The following is a 21,322-nucleotide window of genomic DNA, read 5'->3' as shown; positions in this document are numbered from 1 at the left end:
AAATATTGATAAAATTTAAAATAAAAATATGCCTATGGCTTGACATTAGAAAATTTCTTATATTAAATTCAGAGAAAAGTCTCAAGATAATACCAGTAGATGCCAGGAAGTTCCCTGGTGGCCTAGCGGTTATGACCCAGCATTGTCACTGCTGTGGCGTGCGTGGGTTCCGTCCCTGGCCTAGAAACTTCCACATGCCCCAGGCATGGCCAAAACCTCCCTCCAAAACAAAGACACTCATGAGTGGAAAGAAGTTACCTTAAAAATCTTAATACCAGAAGGTGCTGAAAAGTCATTCAATGAAATACATTTTACTTACAGTAATAAAAAATCAAAACATCAAGAACTATAGAAGTAAAATACCTCTTTGGCAGAATAAAAAATGTTTTCCCCCTACTTAAAAGTCAAACATGAAGGGCATTCTTATTAAAATCTGATATATTGTAAAGAAAATTAACTGAAAAAAAAATGGTACTAAAAAGAGAGTTCTTGTGTCCAATTGCAAGAAAAATATACAAAACTCTCGGTGATCACAGCCTCAGACACCTTCAGGGAGACAACAGAATGAACGATAGACTGGTGAGGACTTTCTGTAACTACAGGAGGCAACAGTTTCCCAGCTCCTGTACATTTTTGTCAAGAGAGAAAGTGAGCCCAGAGTTGCTAGATATTCTGATTTTTTAAGAGAATTTGTAAAATTTTATTTTTGTATAAAATTTTCTGGATTTATATATAAATAACTAATCCAAAAATAGGTATTCCCATTGTGGCTCAGTGGTTAATGAATCCGACTAGGAACCAGGAGGTTGTGGGTTCAATTCCTGGCCTTGCTCAGTGGGTTAAGGATCCAGCATTGCTATAAGCTGTGGTGTAGGTTGCAGACGGAGCCCCGATCCAGCGTTGCTGTGGCTGTGGCGTAGGCCAGCCGCTACAGCTCTGTTTAGACCCCTAGCCTGGGAACTTCCCTATACAGGTACGGCCCTAAAAAGACAAAAGACAAAAACAACAACGAAAACAACAAAAAACCCACACACAAAAAAAGTAAAAAATAAAAAAAATAATAATAAAACACAAATGGATCAACATCCCTTATAAAGAGAGATGGGTCTTACACATGAATAACAAGCACCTTCAGAAAACATCAAGCACTAGATGTGGAAAAGCAAGTCGCAGAACAAGAAACGCCAGCAATATGTGGTAACCACTGAGTACATTGTAAACAGCCCACGTCACCGTTAATCAACGAAATGCAAGTAAAACCAATGACGCAAATAGAACCAATGACACCAATTTTCCCTATTGACTTGACAAAGATTTTTTCAGTTGTTTTTGAGGTCCAGGGTTGACAAAGATATTTATTGTTGGTATATGTCTCTTTGACTACAACTTGCAGAACGATTTGGCACTATGTGTCAGAATGCCTTAACACAGCAAAGTCCATAGTTGGAAGTTTATTTTTGTCTAAGGAAATAAGATTATACCCAAGGATTTAGTTGCAAGAATGTTTATTGATATAATAGAGAACACGAAAACAAAAAAGAACAATGCAAACACTAACTGAGAAATTAGCTCAGTGAGTACATTTACACTGTGAAATTCTCGGCAGTCAATTTAAAGTCTGAAAAAGTCTTGAAAAGTTTTTTGTTTGTTTGTTTTGTCTTTTTTAGGGCTGCATCCGTGGCATGTGAAGGTTTCCAGGCTAGGGGTGGAACAGGAGCTGTGGCCGCTGGCTTCTGCCACAGCCACAGCAATGCTGGATCCAAGCTATGTCTTCGACCTGTACCACAGCTCAGGGCAACGCCGGATCCCCAACCCACTGAGCAAGACCAGGGACTGAACCCACGTCCCCATGGATACTAGTCAGGTTCGTTAACTGCTGAGCTAAGACGGGAACCCCACAAGTTTACCTTGTGGTGTAGATTGCAGACATGGCTCAGCTGCTTATGTTTTGCTTGGATCACTTTTTAAAATAAAGTCATTTGCTAAATGGTGGTAAAGAGAGCCAGCAAAGAAATAAGCAAAACACCAGAAGGAAGGATTCGATTTCACACTCTGAAAAATTAAAATTTTACTGCAAATAATCCACAAAGTGGATTTTCTGCATGCGGTTTATTGGAGTTGCCTCTAAGTACCTGGTTTATCCACAGTTAACTTAACCGACCTTATACAAATATTTACAGGCCCAGAGAGAGCTTTATGGGCAGACTTGGCCTTCCTGCCAGGCCTAGTTAACAGCGAATTCCTGCCAGCACCTCAAACACACATGAAGAAGCTAGAAAGATTTTGCCAATGATTTAGGCAAGGAAATGTGTGGAGCTGTGACAGGTCTGACGTTTCCTAGAGGCATCTGGAGTGTGTTCATAAACAATGCTGGTGTCCAAAGTCAACCCAGCAGTGCAGGCAGAACCTGCAAATTAAAAGCCCACACTTCAACATCAAAATGGCATTTCTCTGACCTCACCGGCCACACCCTGTCTCCCTAGCCCCTTGCTGCCCAGCCAGACTTTTTGTTTGTTTGTTCTGTTTTTTTTTTTTTTTGCCATTTCTTGGGCCGCTCCTGTGGCATATGGAGGTTCCCAGACTAGGGGTTGAATCGGAGCTGTAGCCACCAGGCAACACCACAGCCACAGCAAGGCGGGATCTGAGCCCCATCTGCAACTTACACCATAGCTCACGGCAACACCAGATCCTTAACCCACTGAGCAAGGCCAGGGATAGAACCTGCAACCTCATGGTTCCTAGTCGGATTCGTTAACCACTGAGCCACGACGGGAACTCCAGCCAGACTTTCTAATGTGACAGAACACACAGCCAGATCCTAGGCTCCTCCCAAGGGACCTCCCCCTGCCCCATGTTTTAAGTGACGTCTATAATCGGATGACTCCAGACATACATTCAGCAGCCCGTGTGCATCCCCACTAAGGCATGGGACACTTTATGTCAGGACTTAACACGAGATCGACTGGCCCCAAACTCCATCTTCCTCCCTGAATTTGCTTCTTCTCTTAGTCTCCAATGCTCCATAAAGAGCATTACTGTCCTCTCAGTGGCTCAAACCCAAAGCATAGGATTCCATTCAAATTTCCCTTTTCTTCTCCCTGACATCAATTCCATCAGCAAGTCCTGTTGATTTTCTGTCTGAAACGCAAAAATACCTGCTGAATCCATCTGCTTTGCACCATCTCCAGTACAACCTCTCCCTCCGTTTTTGTTTGTTTTTTTGTTTTGTTTTGTTTTGTTTTTGTCTTTTGTCTTTTTTGTTGTTGTTGTTGCTATTTCTTGGGCCGCTCCCACAGCATATGGAGGTTCCCAGGCTAGGGGTTGAATCGGAGCTGTAGCCACCGGCCCACGCCAGAGCCACAGCAACGCAGGATCCAAGCCACGTCTGCAACCTACACCACAGCTCACGGCAACGCCAGATCGTTAACCCACTGAGCAAGGGCAGGGACAGAACCCGCAACCTCATGGTTCCTAGTCGGATTCGTTAACCACTGCGCCACGACGGGAACTCCTTTTTTTTTTTTTTTTTTTTTTTGCAGGCGTTCCCAGGGCCAGGGCTCAAGCTTGCTCCACAGCAGTGACAACACCAGATCCTTAAGTGCTCAGCCACCACGGAGCTCCCATCCAATTCAAGCCACCATCTCCTCTCATCTGGATTATGGCAATAACCTCCGAGTTGCTCTTCCTAGAAGCCATTCTCCATCACCAAACTGATTTTTTTTATTATTATTTTTTAATAGTTATCTCCCCCATACAATTTTTTTCTACTGTACAGCATGGTGACCCAGTTACACATACATGTACACATTCTATTTTCACACATTGTCATGCTCCATCATAAGTGACTAGACATAGTTCCCAGGGCTACACAGCACCAAACTGATTTTTAAATGTAATTTATATGCTTGTAAATCCCTCCAGTGACTTTCTGCTGCTCTAGGAAGAAAACACCCGAACTTCCCACCACAGCCCACGAGTTCTGCTGTCCTCACCACTTCTTGCAACTTATTCTCCAGCTGCAAGAGCCTTCTTTCTATTTCTAGGATTCCAAGTTCATGCTACCCGAGGGTCCCGGCATGTGTTGTCTCCTTTGCCTCAAAGTTCCAGAATTCTCCTACCCAACTCCGCCCTACTCCCATTAATTAGTTTTTTAGTTTTTTTGTTGTTGTTGTTGTCTTTTGTCTTTTTTTTTAGGGCCATACCCTTGGCATATGGAGGTTCCCAGGCTAGGGATCTAATCGGAGCTGTAGCCACTGGCCTACATCACAGCCACAGCAATGCCAGATCTGAGCCACGTCTGAGACCTACACCACAGCTCACGGCAATGCTGGATCCTTAACCCACTGATCGAGGTCAGGGATCGAACTCCCAACCTCATGGTTCCTAGTCAGATTTGTTTCCGCTGAGCCAGGACGGGAACTTCCCCATTAATTAGTTTTTAGAACAGTAAGAAACTAAGAATATGCACCGAGAGCACACAGTGTGTAAGCAGCAATCAGAAGACCTGGGTACTTGCGTCCCACTCTTTCTAAGATATGTCACCTGCTCCAAACCAAGAGCGATCATGACTACAGTCAGCAACCGCTGAGATGCCTTGGCTCATGGGTTCCTCTTCTCTAGGACCTGTCCCAGCAGTTAACTAATCTCTTGGAAATTAAAACCATGACACAGAGATTTGGAGATGGAGGTCACTGGCGCTGGTCACTGGCTGTGGAAATCCCCAAACTTCCCAATTTCTTATGTTCTTGGATTTCCCTGTTCAGCTCTTTCCTTGGAATTTATCAACCATCCAGTAGACTTCAAATAAGTCCCTTGCTAATGTTTTGTTTTTGTAACTTAGAACTGAAATGAACTTTGACTAAAGCAATGAAGGACTCCATCTTTTTTTTTTTTTTTTTCTTTTTAGGGCCACACCCGCAGCATATGGAAGTCCCCAGGCTAGGGGTCGAATTGGAGCTGCAGCTACAAGCTTACACCACAGCCAGAGCAATGCCAGTTCCGAGCAGTGTCTGTGACCTACCCCACAGCTTACAGCAACTCTGAATTCTTAACCCACTGAGGGGGGCCAGGGATCGAACCCAAATCCTCATGGATACTAGTCAGATTTGTTACTGCTGAGCCATGATGGGAAGGAACTCCAGAAGGACTCCATCTTAATTGCCTCGTCGGGTGCCTAAAACTCAAAATCCTTCGTTTACAGGCGACTAGTGGCTAACCCAGTGCATCCTTGGAACCCCAAATCAGCACTGATGTTGGTATACTTGCAAAATTTAATATTCACCCTCTCCCCTCTGATACACACAAGTATGCCCATGCACTCCTGCGTGCGCACGCACGCGCACACACACACACACACACACACACCCGAATTCTCTCCAAGTCCCCTCATCTTTGTGACCTTTCTCCAGCATCCTTGAGGATGGACCCTGTTCTGCCTGGATGTTGCTCGCTGCTCATCTCTCCGCTATGTGCTTGTGCATGTCCATGAAGGGGCCTCACGCAAGTACAGCCGCATATCTGAATTCTGAGAAGGAAAGCTCTCTCTTCTAGGAGGAACTCACTTCCTCTGCCTCCCCTGGGTTATCTTCTTTCTATTTCATTTCCCCCAGGAGTTCTATTTTCATTGCCAGGGCAGTGGGCTTCACTTTTTTGGAGATCAGATACCCCTTGGATGAAGGCTATAGACATTGTCCACAAATATAATGCATACCTCAGACACCTCCCCAAAACACACACACACAATTTTGTGCACAACAGAAGTTCTTGGATTCCTGATTAAGAGTTACTTCACTACGGAATAGTACTTCCATGACCTCCCAGGACCACATACACACACATCGCCACTAATTCCCACCCTTCTCTGCCAGTGACTCATCTATGCCTCTGCTGCCAGAGAGACTGATAAATTAAACGTGGTTCCTCCTTTCTAGAGTTTATTCTGCGGGAAGGAAAAAAAAAAAACATGCAAATCATCCTTAGCAATTATAGGCAGTTAAACTTATGAGTCATCAGAACTTCCTCTATTAGAACTCTTCCCCAGGACAAACATTTAAACATTTCCTAGATTACAGTTTATCTCACACAGAGTTATATTCTAAATACCTTCCTTCATGGGGAGTCACTCTTGGACCCTGACTGAGATTAGGGACAGCAAAATCTTATCAGCAGTACACTTATCAAGAATTTCTTAGGTGGGTTATTTCCTGGGAAGATTATCACAGTAATTAATCTCATCCACTTTTTTGGTTGTCAATTTCAGAAGGTGACATTTTTGGCCTTCTTCCCAGATGCTAGAGATGTTGTCAGTTTGAAACTTGTAGCTTCTTAAATACTGACTCTACCTTCTAATTAGAAAAGACATCTAAAAACATTGGAGTTTTCTGGGTTGCCTTCTCCAAACTAAATTAGAGTCTGCTGAGGAAAAGAAAAAGTGGAGAAGAGAAGAAAAATGGGCAGTTCCTGCTGTGGCACAGTGGGTTAAAAATCCAGCTGCAGTGGCTTAGGTCACCTTGGAGGCATGGGTTCAACCCCCAGCCAGTGCAGGGGGGTAAAGGATCTGGCATTGCTGGAACTGCAGCTTGGATTCCATCTCTGGCCCAGACACTTCCATATGTGACCAAAGAAAGAAAGAAGGAAGGAAGGAGGAAAGAAAGGGAGAAGGAAAGAAAGGGTGAAGAAAGGAAAGAAGGAAAGACTGAGTGGATATAGTAGAGAAAGTCATAAAACTGGAGGCAGATCAGGGTCTGGGCAGAAGAGACTTTTTTTCCTTACCAAAGCAAGTGGTTCAAGACAGGCTTTAAACCCCCAAAGCATCTCTTCAGCCCAGTGAGTCTCTATTAAATGCATTTACTTTGTCTGATTACTTGCTTTTCAACAAAGTCAACATGCTCTAGAGTTTGGTTTCCCAGACTCAGCTCTATTGATATCTGGGGCCAGAAAAGTCTTTGTTGCTGGGCTGTCCTGTGCATTGGAGGATATTTAGCAACATTCCTGGCCTGTACCCACTAGATGCCAAAAACATCTCTAAATTGTGACCAGCAAAATTGTCCCCAGATTGGGAGGGGCGGGGCGTGCATAAAATTGCCCTTGGCTGAGAATCACTCAATAGAGGAAAGTTGGAGAGTCAGATTTAGGTTCTAATTCTAGCTCCATCCCTTACAAGCCTATGACACTTAAAAAATTATGTGTATATTTACTCATATATACCTGAGTCTTATCAGCAAATAATACTTATCTCAAAAAGTTGTTTTCAGAGTGAAATGAAGTGTGTGCAAAGCGTATGTGTTCCCAACAGGTGCTCAGTAAGCATTTGCTCCCTCCCCATTCCAGACTGATTTATTTAACAAATATTTATTGAGTCTTTATGCTGCATGCTAAGGGTACAAGCAGAAAACAATTCTTGTCCTCTGGGAGGTAACCAGCTCCACGAGGAGACAGATATGCAAATAATGGTAATTAGACCCAGTGCATTAATAAAGTTTCCCCAATCTTACAAACCTGACCCTCTTTTTCATTCTTTTCTTAAGAGTTAATGACTCTCCACAAGCTCATCTGGCCTACCTCCTGAGAGAGGAAGGGGCCGGTGAATTGGGGCCTGAAAATGAGCGGCAGGTCATTTTGAGCCGAAAGGACAGGAGGACGCTCGGCTGAGAAACAGCACAGGCGAAGGCTTAACAGCGTGGTGATTGCAGGAAACCACGCGTTGCGGGAGGCTGTGCAGGAGAAACGGGCGAAAGATGGAGGATGCTAAGGAATTTAGACTTTCTCTTGCAGGTCACGGAGCCCACTAGGAGGCTTTTATCAGGCGGGTGACAGGATCAGTCTGCTTCGGAAAGCACACTGTGGCAGGAGTGGGGAGGATAAATGAGAGACGCAGTGAAGGGCAGGAGGGGTGGGGCACGGAGACCGGGCAGGAGCCATCGATTCCAGATAACAGATAATGAGGGCCTGAACCTCGGGAGGCGACAATGACAATGGCAAGATGCCAGGAGGCTCCTGGGACGTTAAAAGGGAGAGCTGACAGGATTTCGTGACTGATTCAATGGCAGGGCAGGTAGTAAGTGAAGAAGAAGGAATAGGAGGTGATTATAACATTCTGGCTTAGAAAATTAGGTGGATATGGATGGCACTTAGAAATGACAGGCACCCAGAAACTGCTCCCTTTCTCTTTCACAGCTGCCACTGTTGACACTGTGCAAAGAAGCTCATTGTCCCCAGCTCTCACTTGACAGATTCGGGTACAACTCAATTCAACGAACCGAGGAAAGTATGTGGCACATCCAACAGCTCCATGATAGGGATTACTCCTGTTTTGTCTTTGCTTGGTTCTGGGAAAACCCAAGGAAAATAATATCAATGAGTAAGAAATAATAACTGTCCCCAGGGAGGGCACAGTCTAGATGGTGCAGACACACAAAGGAGGAATTACTCTACAATGCGATCTGCATTGTATAATAGAGGTGCTCAATCAGAGAATGTGCCATGAAGGTCATCATTAAGCCGAACAGGAGACAGGGAAAGAGACGAGAGGTTGAGAAGGAACATTTCAGCCAAGGAAACAGCAAGTGCAAGGGCATGAGAGGTGGTGTGATCCGGTATGACTGTAGGGTGGGGTGAGGTAGAGGATGACACTGGAGATGTAGGCCAGAGCCCCATTGTGAAAGATCTGCTGAGCTAAGCCAAGGATGATCAAAAGTGCAATTAATCACACAGTGATTTAAGCAAGGGTGTTTCCAAGAAAGCCCCCAATGGTTACCCAGTATTAAAGGACCACAGGTAAGGTAACAAACATCTCAATACCTGGTATTAAAAGATAAACTGAGGAGTTCCCATCGTGGCTCAGTGGAAACGAATCCAACTAGCATCCATGAGGTTGCAGGTTCGATTCCTGGCCTTGCTCAGTGGGTTAAGGATCCAGTGTTGCCATGAGCTGTGGTGTAGGTCACAGATGTGGCTCAGATCTGGCGTTGCTGGGGGCTGTGGTGTAGGCCAGTGGCTACAGTTCTGATTCAACCCCTAGCCTGGGAACCTCCATAGGCTGCAGGTGTGCCCCCCCCCAAAAAAAAAGGAAAAATAAATAAATAAACTGAAGTATAGTCAACATTTTATTTGCACAAATACTGGTTGGAATTGGGCAGCATCAAACTGGAGCACTCTACTGACAGGAGCTAAGGGAAAAACTTTTCTAGAGAAGAGGTGGAAGCCAAGCAAGGAAATAATTTGACTGGCTATAGCTTAAGCTGTTGTATTATTTGAAAAAGGCTACTTAGTTGTGTGTGAGTAGCGGTCCTCAAGTTTTTATTTCTTTGAGGCATTTACGGGCTTAAGTTTTGGGCTTGCTTATGCAGGCTGCTGAGGTATTAGAACCAACTCAGTCTAAGGGCCTCCTTGTTTAACTAACTTAACACCATGTTCTGTGCTAGCTTTGTCCAACTGATGGATGGGTGAAGTGCTCCCAAGCACTTTATTTATTTAGCTTTTTTAGGGCCGCACTTGCAGCATATGGAAGTTCTCAGACTAGGGGTAGAATTGGAATGGCAGCTGCCAGCCTACACCACAGCCACAGCAACGCCTATACCACAGCTCATGGCAACGCTGGATCCCCGACCCCCTGAGTGAGACCAAGGAGGGTTGTGGCTTCGTTTCCACTGAGCCACAACGGGAACTCGTCCCAAGCACTTTGTATGTGTTTTGTGCTAGCAATTGTTAGACTGAATTCTAATCCCCTTCCCTCCGGTGTCCTCTACTAGGGCACTGTGAGTTCCTTAAAGCAAGCCTAGCCGAACGCCTAGGACAAGGCAAGCTCTCAGGAAGTGTTTACTAAACAAATGGGTGAATGAATGATCTGTTGGACCACTTTTCCCCGAAATTTCCTACCTTCTACCCTGGAGGGTCCATATTTAAAGGATAAGGGTAGTACAGAGAGAGGAGGAGTAAACGTGGCTCTGGAAGATAAGGGCTCTTGTCCTGTCTCATGTACTAATTCTGACCTTGGGCAGAATGCATATATATTCTGAGCCTTCTGGTCCTCATCTGTGAAAACAGATTTAAGACAATCTTCACATCTCGAGATAACATATGGAAATACTTTGTAACACTGCTCAAATTAGCTGTTTATATATATATATATTTCATCTTCCTTACAAATTAACATGTGCTCAAGTCAAGAAAAAGAGGTTGGGAGTTCCCATGTGGCACAGTGGTTAACGAATCTGACTAGGAACCATGAGGTTGCGGGTTCGATCCCTGGCCTTTCTCAGTGGGTTGAGGATCCGGCATTGCCGCGAGCTGTGGTGTAGGTTGCAGACGTGGCTCGGATTCCGCGTTGCTGTGGCTCTGGCATAGGCCGGTAGCTACAGCTCCGATTGGATCCCTAGCCTGGGAACCTCCATATGCCGAGGGAGCAGCCCTAGAAAAAGCAAAAAGGCAAAAAGGCAAAGAAAAAGAGGTTGAAGTCAAAGTTATTCCACTATAGGTCAATAAAAAGACTAATGTTAATTGCATTTTTCTCTCTCGGTCTTTTTTTTTTGTCTTTTGGGCTGAACCCGCAGCATATGGAAGTTCCCAAGGTAGGGGTCGAATCAGAGCTGTAGGTGCCAGCCTATGTCACAGCCACAGCAATGCAGGATCTGAGCCGTGTCTTCGACCTACACCACAGCTCACGGCAATGCTGGATCCTTAACTCACTGAGCAAGGCCAGGGGTCGCACCTTCATCCTCATGGATACTAGTCAGATTCCTTACTGCTGAACCACAATGGGAACTCCAATTGTATTTTTCAACTAACATTCGTATTCTACTGGATACTGTGAATTAGGTTCTGGTTGCTCCTTGCTCACCCCAATTGTTTATATCCCCCTTCCTGCCAAGCTCTTTCCTATCTCAGGCCCTTTGCACTGCTTTCCACTCAGCAAGATATGCTCTTCCCCAGAACACGAATGTCATGTCTTTGCTTCCTTCAGGTGTCTGCTCAAATGCCACCTCAACATGCTGTCCCCAACTGCTTTAGCTACAACGGCACCCACCCCTCTCCTCCTGCCATCACTCTCTACTTCCATAGTTTGCCTTACTTTTCTATGACAATTGCCACAATCATATACTTGGCTTATTCTTTGCCTCCCATGAAGATGTAAGCTCCATGAAGACAGTCTTTGCCACACTCAGAGCTGTATCCACAAGGCCTAGAACAGTGTCTGGCACATAGAAGATACTCAGGGCCTTTGGTTTAATGAATGACATTTGGTAAATAATTGAAGTTTTTCACTGTACTCCTCTGTCATCATATGCATGAAGGACCTGCAAAATATGCAATTTGAACCAGAAGACCTACTCTTTTTATTAACAAGCTCTTTGACCTTGGAAACTCACTTGCTTCTGAGCCTCTATTTTCTTATCTGTAAAATGGGAATAGTAATACTGTCTACTGCCTCATTTTACAAATCACAGAATTATTGTGGAACTTAACGGGGACTCATATAGCATTTTATTCTCAGGGCACATGTTTCTATCTTTACTGTTAACTCTTCAAGAGCATGGACCTTGTCTTATTCATCCATTATATGACTTGGCATAGGCCTGGATCTAAAAATAACCGCCAAAAGAATGGAAAGCAAAGACGGTTAAAAATTCCCTGTGTGAAATCACTGAGCTTCAAATATTCATGCTCCAAATTATCTTTAAATAGTCACTATATGTGTCATTTCACTTTATATAGCAGATGGGACAAGTAGAAAAGTGTCTGAGCAGCTAGAAATATTCTCATTTAGTCTGGTTTTTGTTTTGGATAATGAATAGGAAAGCTTGTTGTGGCTAAATGAATGGTCCTCCTGGATCGGTGCTGAATAAATGCTTGTGCTGTTTTGATGATTCCGATCCAGGCAGAGGACATGTGCTTCCATCAACAGAGCACCAACCCTTGAATGACCTCCTCAACACAATGGAGAAAAGAAGTGCTGTGTAACTTAGGGGCAAGAGCCAAAACTCCACAGCATAGAGTCAGCCAATGTATGTTAGGAATTCACAAATACAAAACTGTCAGGCCAGAATCAGACATCTGGAAAAATCCATGCATGCGGTTTACGTGTAACTTCTAACTACTACTAACTACTACTAACCAGCTCAAAATCAGAAGGAATAAAGTTTATATTAACAGGTCATTAAAACAATTATTTGGAAAAAAAAATCAGGTCCTTTTCCTATATCTTAGGAAATTGGGAAGAAAAGGCTTAAGTATAGATTCCAAAAGGAGCTTCTTCTTTAAAGGACTGTAGGAGTTAACATTGTGGCTCAGTAGTAACAAACCCGACTAGTATCCATGAGGACGAGGGTTTGATCCCTGGCCTTGCTCAGTGGGTGAAAGGATCCAGTGCTGCCATGAGCTGTGATGTAGGTTATAGAATTGGCTCAGATCCGGCATTGTTGTGGCTGTGACAGCTCCAATTCCACCCCTAGCCTGGGAATTTCCATGTGCTGCACCTGCAGCCCTAAAATAAATAAATAAATACATACATAAATAAATAACTGTAAACAGATGTTAAAGCTGGGGAGGCGATAGGAAATGGCTTGTCCTGTGCTGGTGTAAGCACTGGACACTCATTTGATTCTTACAATATTATCATATGATCCTCATTTCACAGGTGGAAAACTAATTTATCTACATAAAAGAATTTTGCCCAAGGTTACACACTGAGATTTGAACCTAAACTATATGAATCTGCGCTCTCTTAAGCTATTCTATCCATCTAGGACACAAATTTTAATGGTATGAATGCACACTGCAGAATGTACACTGTGGAGCAAGTGAAATTTAATCATCATTTACCATTTGGAAGTCATGGTCACGTAATTTCCAGAGCTTGATTTACAAATAGATGGGCTAGGGAGTTCCTATCACGGCTCAGTGGAAATGAATCTGACTAGCATCCATGAGGATACAGGTTCAATCCTGGCCTCAATCAGTGGGCTAAGGACCTGGTGTTGCCATGAGTTGTGGTGTAGGTCAAAGACGAAGCTCAGATCTGGTGTTGCTGTGGCTGTGGCATAGGCTGGTGACTGCGGTTATGATTCAACCCGTAGCCTGGGAACTTCCAGATGCCATGGGTGAGGCCCTAAAAAAGCCAAAACAAACAAACAAATGGGCTAAAGTGGTTTAGCAAATCAACCTCTTAGACCAGGCTATGGAAGGAAAGGGCATTATGAAGTCAGCAGTAGCAAAGAAATTATAAAATTTGGTGAGAGGGTATGGTTACAGAAGGGGATAATTAAAGATCTGGAATTATTAAAAGTTTGTGGATGACAGAACTTTTGCACAACTGCAAAGGTAAGTGCCTACAAGATTAAGGACAAATTGATTGGTAAGATATTTGTCAGAGTCAGTGTTGAGTCCCATTTATTTGGCAGCAATCTTCATCTGCTGCATCTGGACACTGGAAAAATCCAAAACATAGTGGACATTTAGTCAGGCGAAATTCACTTCAAATTCTAGCCCTTACTCATAAGTCATTTAATCTTTGAGTCTCTTTGTTCACCTGAAAGATGAAAGTACCCATACAAATTCTCAAGTGTTGCTGTGAAAGTTAAGAGAAATGGCAGAAAGGGACTCCAAATCATTTAATCATGAAAAGCCAGAACTTATCCTCAAGATATAAAATCAGTCAATCATTTGTTATTGGGGAAAGGGGTAGATAGTGTATAATCTTTTATTTGGAAAACTTTTTTTTTTTCCTGTCTTTTTGCCATTTCTTGGGCAGCTCCGTGGCATATGGAGGTTCCCAGGCTAGGGGTAGAATCAGAGCTATAGCCGCCAGCCTACAGCACAGCCACAGCAACGCTGGATCCGAGCCTCGTCTGCAACCTACACCACAGCTCACGGCAATGCCAGATCCTTAACCCACTGAGCAAGGCCAGGGATCGAACCCGAAACCTCATGGTTTCTAGTCAAATTCGTTAACCACCGAACCACCATGGGAACTCCTGGAAAACTTCTTAAGGATGATGACTACCCTGTTTTCTTAGAAAGAAGACAGATTTGCACAAAAGAATTGTTCATTCAACTTTGATGGCTAGTAAATCTCTTTAGCTCTCTGTTTAGAGGCTAGGGAAAGATCCAAACTCCTTCATTATGGATTATTTATCATCTCTCTCTTTCAGGGAATATTTGAGATCCATGAATGTCTGTTCTTCAAAACCAAACACAAAATAACTGGAGAAATCTGAAAATGGACAGGATGTTAAACTATATTAGGTAACAACATTATAGTTTTGTAAGAAAAGACTATCTTTAGGAGATGCATGCTGACCCATTTTGTGAAGTTCAGCAATGTTTGCAATTTTGAAGGGTTCAGAAAAAAAAAGTGTAAATAAAAATTATATAAATAAAGCAAACATAGCAAAATGTTAATTGTCGAATTCAGATGGTAGGTATATGGGTAATGTTTAAAACTGCTCATAATAAAGCACTGGGAAAACAAACAAGAGGTGGCATTTAGGGACTGTCCCACGTGAAATTTTCCATCTTTTCCTTTCCATTCCCTGTAGATGATTGAGGTGGGGGTGGAAGAACAGAAAACAGCCAGAGAGGAGTTCCCCTTGTGGCTAGGCAGAAACTAATCTAACTAGCATCCACGAAGACATCAGGTTTGATTCCTGGCTTCACTCAGTGGGCTAAGGATCCAGCACTGCCATGAGCTTCAGTGTAGGTCACAGATGTGGTTCGGATCCTGTGTGGCTGTGGCTGTGGCACAGGCCTGCAGCTACAGCTCCAATTCCACCCCTGGCCTGGGAACCTCCACATGCTATGGGTGCAGCCCCCCAAAGACACACACACACAAAACAGCTAGAGAAATAACTGTATACCCAGCCACAAGGTAACTAACTAAAAGACAAGTTCTATAAAACTTTTGAAACAATGTTATATCACTTACAGATTCATTCAACCAGATGGTGAGAAGTCAGTAACTGAAATACATAGTTTTAAGAAAGATACTCCTTTGTGTGGGGGACAAGGAGGCATATTAGCCTTTCCAGTGGACCTAACCAAGGGAATTTATCCTGGGATATTTAGGGACCCCAATTCAAGGACATTAAAGCAACTACAGAAGAAAATAAGTTATACAGTCCCTCTGTTTAGAACACAAACCATCTTGAGGACTATCCTTCATATGCTACTAATTAATGCTTATCTGTAAGTGGGTATATTGATCCTAAGAGGTGGCATAAGAACAAAAAGAACCATATAGGAAATAAGCCAAAATGCTATACAATTTTTAAAGTGTTATTAAAGGATTAATAAGCCAAAGGATTGCAAGTGAAAAGAAGACAAAAAGAGACTTTACAAAACTGGAAAACAAAAATGAATTAAAAAAACAAAACAAAAGAGACCAAATAAAATCGCTTCTTGAGTTAATTTACTAAATGTATTGCAGCATATAAGAGGCAAAATACACTCTGCATCTTTTAAGAAATGCCTGCAATTCTTTGGTAGAGATTTTCTTGCACAGCAGGATCTGGAATTGAAGTTCCCTCCAAAGATCCCAACAGAACTCCACTGACTTCTAAGACTGTTAAGAGAATGATCTAAAATGCGGAAAATGTTTAGTCTTATTTAGAATATTAAAAATTAGAAGCAGTATTGGAGTTTCTGTTATGGCGCAGCAGAAACAATCCAACTAGGAACTCTGAGGTTGCAGGTTCAATCCCTCGCTAAGTGGGTTGAGGATCCAGCCTTGCCATGAGCTGTGGTGTAAGTTGCAGACATGGCTCGGATCTGGTGTGGCTGTGACTATAGCTGTGGCCAGCAGCTGTAGCTACAATTCAACCCCTAGCCTGGGAACCTCCTTATGCCACTGGGTGGCCCTAAAAAGACAAAAGACAAAAGACAAAAAAAAAAAAAAAAATTACAAGTAGTCTTAAAGGTCTAAAAGAGGAAGAATGATGCATTTACAGTGTGAACTTCCATTGATGGAATATTACTCAGCAATTTCAGTGTAAGTAGGAAGAATAAGGCAAAGTTTTTAAAGAAAGAAATGAATAATAAATACACTTATGATTATTAAAAAATTAGGGAGTTCCTGTCATGTCTCAGTGGGTTACAAACCTAAATAATATCCATGAGAACAAAGGTTCAATCCCTGGCCTCAATCAGTGGGTTATTAAAGGATCCAATGTTGCCATGAGCTATGGTGTAAGTTGCAGACACGGTTTGAATCTGGGGTTGCTGTGCTGTGGTGTAGGTTGGCAGCTACAGTTCCGAATCCACCTCTACCTGGGAACCTCCAAATGCGGCAAATGCCGCCCTAAAAAAGAAAAAAATTAGTGAGGAATGTCAAAAAGACAAGTATATTGGAATGTTGGAATTCTATTTGTTTCCTACCCCTTTCTCCACCAGTTCTACCAGAAAAAGAAATAATAATTATCATTACAAAAGAATGAGGAAAAAAAAGAACACCGTGGCTGCAAGGCCACTAGTGAATAGTCACATACGAAGATAATATTTAATATGGGATATGAGACTTCGATGTTATAAGAAAGGTCACTGTCCCAACAATTAATTGTCTCTGCTATTTTCACCCAAACAGCAAACCACACAAAGTCATTCTTCCCTTCTAATGGTGGGCCCTAAAAGATGTCCGTCTAAGACGTGCTATCAGTAGTAGCATCCTTATTTAGGGCCTGTCTAAGCCCATTCTCAGAGGCTTTTTAGGCCTGAACTAACATGAAATATATTATTTCTCTGGAGTTTTTTTTTTTTTTTTTAACTATGAAAGAACAGTTGTTAACTACTCATCTTTTAAAATCAAAACCATAAAATCAAACTCATACATTGCTACTGCATTTCAGAGTGTTAGGGAGTCCCCAGACTAAGTGGGCTACTTTTTTTTTTTTTAAGTGTTTTTTAGGTTGCTTGTTTGAAACTCAGAAAGCATTTTTTTCCTAAAAATATCATAGTAATAAGGTAAAGGGATATGGCCACTAAAGCCTCATTTCCACAATCTCTTCCTCAATTTCCACATCAAAGAGGCAAGTGGCTTGGCTTTTCGGATGATTCTTGTGTTTTCCAGGAAGCTCTCATGCAGGCTTCCATTTCTATTATGGAATTTTCACAAGCTGGGAAATACTTCACTAACAATTTAATTTTTTATCACTTAAAATCTACTAATACTCATTTTACAACACAGATTACATGTGATTAACTTAAACTCCAGATAAAAAATACTTTCTATCAATCAGAAAATTAAAACCAAAGAGTTAAGAGTTCCATGGTGGCCTAGTGGTTGAGGATTCAGCCTTGTCACTGCTGTAGCCTAGGTTCCATCCCTGGCCTGGGAACTTCCACATGCTGTGGGCATGGCCAAAATGAATGAACCCTCCAAAGGGGGATAAGAGAGTACTAGAGTACTAAATGTTCTAATAGGCTGTCACCTCAAACATCAAAAGCAAGATCCCATTTTAAAATATGTTAAAAAGCTTAAAGACGGACGAGTTTCAATTTAATCCTTTTTGCGTAAAACTAAACAGTAGTCTAATACCACTGGGACTAAGTGCTGAAAAATGAAGTTATAAAACAAACATATGAAACATGATTACAATTTAAATTATTTGGATTCTTTATCTTTCAAGCCCCCACTTTTAATAAAAAATAACTTTCCCCAACTTAAGCAAGTTATATTATTTAACACTTTATAGCTAAAAGCTGTACTTTAGGAACATTTTATAAGTCATCAGGAAAGCTTTAGAAAGAAAAAGTGGGGGTTAAAAGACAAGACAGCTTCAGATAGCACCAGAGTATAATGAAACAAATACTGGCTTAGATTTGAGTATATTCCTCTATTTTTCTACAAAAAACCCTTGACCATCTGATAATTTCATCAGCCTTTCCATTTCCAAACTACTAGCTTTTCCTTCCCATCATGTTCCAGATAAATGAGCCCTGAGATTTCCTAAAAGGTGGACCTCAATTGAGTCCCTTTTATAGCTAAGGCAAGCATTCATTTAAATTTGTTGGAATAGTATTTTATACTCCACACTGAACTTTCACTAGAGAGCTTAGAATGCTCAAATGTTTTCTGTGGTTTTTTTTGTTTTTGTTTTTGTTTTTTTCTTTCTCAAAAGCTCTCTCTGGTCCATTCAGAACAATCAGAATATAATAGATCCAAGTCGCAGAAGAACTGGAGCATCTCTATCAGTCATATTTGGTTGTGTCTGTCCAGGGTTTCTTCTGGTAATGGGAAATAATTTGAATTAGAATATAACAGTTGATAAGGAGGAAGAACAAACCAGCTAACCAGATGAAAACAAAGGTGTTCTTTCCTTGAAACTCTAGAACATAAGCAGGAGCCAGCCATAAGGCCTGCCCTATGAACCATAACATTAGAAGGACCACAGCTCTTCTCCAAGACATCCTCACTAGTGGCATCACAAGGGGCAATAGGCAGAGGTACCAAAGAAAGTACTGGGAGGTGCAGACTTTGTTAAATGTCACAAAAATGGACGTATGTAGAAAACAACAAAAGACAAGGTCTCTGTAATACGCGAAAGACACTGCTAAAAGCAAGATTAACTGTGGCAGGAATGCAGCGATTCCCAGGGGAAAACTCCACTTGCTCTCTGCAGTCAAATACAGCATGTAGAAGTATGGAGAGAAGTTGTGGCGGATATCCCGTCTGGTCAGGTGATACAGGTAGGTGTGCTCCAAAAACTCCCAACCATATTTGTAGTAAAAACCGAAGCTCAGGGCAAAAAATGTAAGTCCAGCAACCGCTGCGAAGAGCAGCACAGCCCGATTACACAGCCTCTTCAGGAATTGGAACAAGCGAGCGTGGAAAGAATACCGGGATTGACGGAGGTCTTCTTCACGGTCGCGTTCCGGGAGTAAGTGGAGGGCTATGGGAAGGATATAGGTCACTGGATACATCTTCAAATGCACTGCGAAACCATAGAATACAGCGGCACGCGCGACGAATTTTTTTTCTATTAGGTACAAGGCCATAAGCACCAGGGAGGCGACGATCGAGTCCGCATTGCCTCGGCTGGACACCGCCATAGGTAGGGGGTTAAGAAGCCAAAAGACACAGTAACCGCAAGCCTGACGTTGGCCCAGCCCCTTAAGCAGCAGCAGACGGTATAAGAGGAAGGCGGTGAGGAGGTCGAAGCTGATGAAGAGAAACTTTCCAAAGAGTTCACTAACATAGATGTTGGGAGTGAGAAGCCACCCCAGCAGCGGTGTGTAACGGTAGGTCGCCCTCAGGTAAGGGGAGCGCCCTTCCGTCACGAAGCGCGCGGCGTCCGTGAAGACCTGGTAGTCGATGTCTGTGTACTTCACGAGCAGGGTCCGGTCCTGGAAGACCCCATAGAAAACCAGGGCCACTCGCGCAAGGAAGGCCACACCAAATACCCCGGAGGGGGACACCCGCAGGTTCAGGAACCACTCTCCCCAGTGCGTGGCCGAGCCCATGGTCTGACTGCACCACAGCAGCGCAGCCCCAAATCCAAACTGCCTTCAAAGGGACGTCTGACTCTGGCTTCCGTTCCTTGTCTCACACTATTCGTACATCTCCTACCAACTAGGCTGCTGAAACATCTCCTACAATCTCTTACCGAAACATCTGCCTAGCGACCACTTCCGACAGGAAGGCCCGCCCCCGTTTTGCTTCCGGTCGCACGGCGGGCGGTGGGTTTTCAGTGGCCTAGCGGGAGAATTACCTTCCTCTGGATTGGCTGTCTCCCTTCCGCTCGTCCTCCAGCGGGGGAGGGATTTCCGGTCCTTGAGAAAGACGACTTCCGCTTGCCGGGAGGGCAGGCGGGGGGTGGTGTTTTTACGGAGTTCCGCGAGCGTTATTTGTGAATGTCCCCTGCCCCTCACGCCTACTTCCTCAGCCCCAACTCCGTTTACAGACTGACCCCTGAAGCGGAGCGAGCTTCTAGCTGCATACCTCAGGCCTGGGCCGGAGACCCACGGGTGAAAAAACATGAGTGAAGAAAAAAAAAACCTGTTTGGTGTCTCATGCTTTACCTAGCCCTCTCTAGGGTAATCCTGGGGGGTGCGGGGAGGCGAGTTGTGGGCTATGAGGGGGCTGGGATAGGATGAATGGAAGGGGGTCCGGAGTGTATGCAATGTAGGGGACATACTTATAGGTTGATAATATTAGTTTTTTAATCTAAATTTGAATTCAGTTGGGCAGCCTGTATTTTAACCGGCTGCCCTTGGAGGGATGGGAAGGGAGAACAGGAATTTTCATAGAGTTCTTAAACTGCCATACCCTCAAGCCTCAGGGTCGTTCTATTTGCTATTCCTTCTGTAATCCTTGCCTTCCCCTCCCCTGTCGCTCCTTCAGGCCTCAACTGTTGACTCCTAAAAGCATATCCTGCTCTCAGCTCACTTTTTCATCACGCACTCAGATGCCATTCCTCCCCACTAACTGGGGGTAAACGGAAGAAGGTGGAGAGGCTGTCAGCTCACTCACGCAGACACCCCTGCCCAGTATATGTGGAGTCCTGTCCAGTGCCTGCTCTCCCACAGCTCCAAAATTCTCTTTTGGAATGAACATTCCTATATTATAATTTGTTACTGATAACTGATTTTTTTTGTTTCACTTTCCCAGTTTTCCATCAGGAGACGTTGAGTTCTTTGAGAGCAGAGATTATCTTGTTCTTTTCTGTACTTCAGGATGTAACACATGATCAGACTTGTAGTAGGCACTCAGCAAAACCTGAATTGATGTTTCGATTTTCCTCTTACCAGAATACCTCTGGAGTGGCATCCTTGGGGTGTTCCCAACTTTTCTCTTTCAAATATCCTTTATCTATCTCAAGTTCTGCCCTCTTCTCCAGTCCCCCTACTTCCATGAGTTTCTCACCAAGGACCTTAACCCATTAGCTCTTTCCCTTCTGTGGGCATTTATTCCATTTATAGTCTGCATTGTAGAATTGCTGTGTTTACTTAAGATTGTATTTGTAACCCTTTAAATAAGATTGTAAGGGTTTTGAGGTTAGGGATTATAGTTACCCTTAATTTTAGTTACTCATAACTGAATGTGCAGTGTTAGGCACATGGTAAATGTTCAATAAATACTGGCTGACTGACTTACTTGATTTTACACATTGATCCTTCTTCCTAGGGAAAGTCTTGTAGACCAGCATAAGGAGAGTAGATGACTCCATCCAGTTTGTACATTTAGCTCCCAGGACTACTTTCCATTTGTTATATAATTTATGTTTATCTTTTGGATGAACCATGTTAAGCTCACACATTGCATATTCATATTCTGATATCTCGTTGTCTTTATATGTGCCTTCGTATAATTATATGCCTTATGTTGATCATTACT

The 21,322-nt window shown here is 43.2% G+C and overlaps 1 protein-coding gene across 1 annotated transcript; it reads right to left on the bottom strand.

The window, feature by feature from the left end:
• Positions 16,724 to 19,717, bottom strand: PIGM (phosphatidylinositol glycan anchor biosynthesis class M). The gene has a single exon (XM_003355104.4). The coding sequence runs from the start codon at positions 19,447 to 19,449 to the stop codon at positions 18,178 to 18,180; it is 1,272 nt and encodes a 423-aa protein (XP_003355152.1). The 5' UTR covers positions 19,450 to 19,717; the 3' UTR covers positions 16,724 to 18,177.

Source organism: Sus scrofa, chromosome 4 (genome assembly GCF_000003025.6).
Source record: "Sus scrofa isolate TJ Tabasco breed Duroc chromosome 4, Sscrofa11.1, whole genome shotgun sequence".
Lineage (NCBI taxonomy): Eukaryota > Metazoa > Chordata > Mammalia > Artiodactyla > Suidae > Sus > Sus scrofa.
This window is presented reverse-complemented; position numbering and strand designations above follow the sequence as displayed.

Excerpts from the sequence above, each read along its gene's own strand:
- PIGM (XM_003355104.4), bottom strand. The coding sequence starts at position 19,449 with ATGGGCTCGGCCACGCACTGGGGAGAGTGGTTCCTGAACCTGCGGGTG.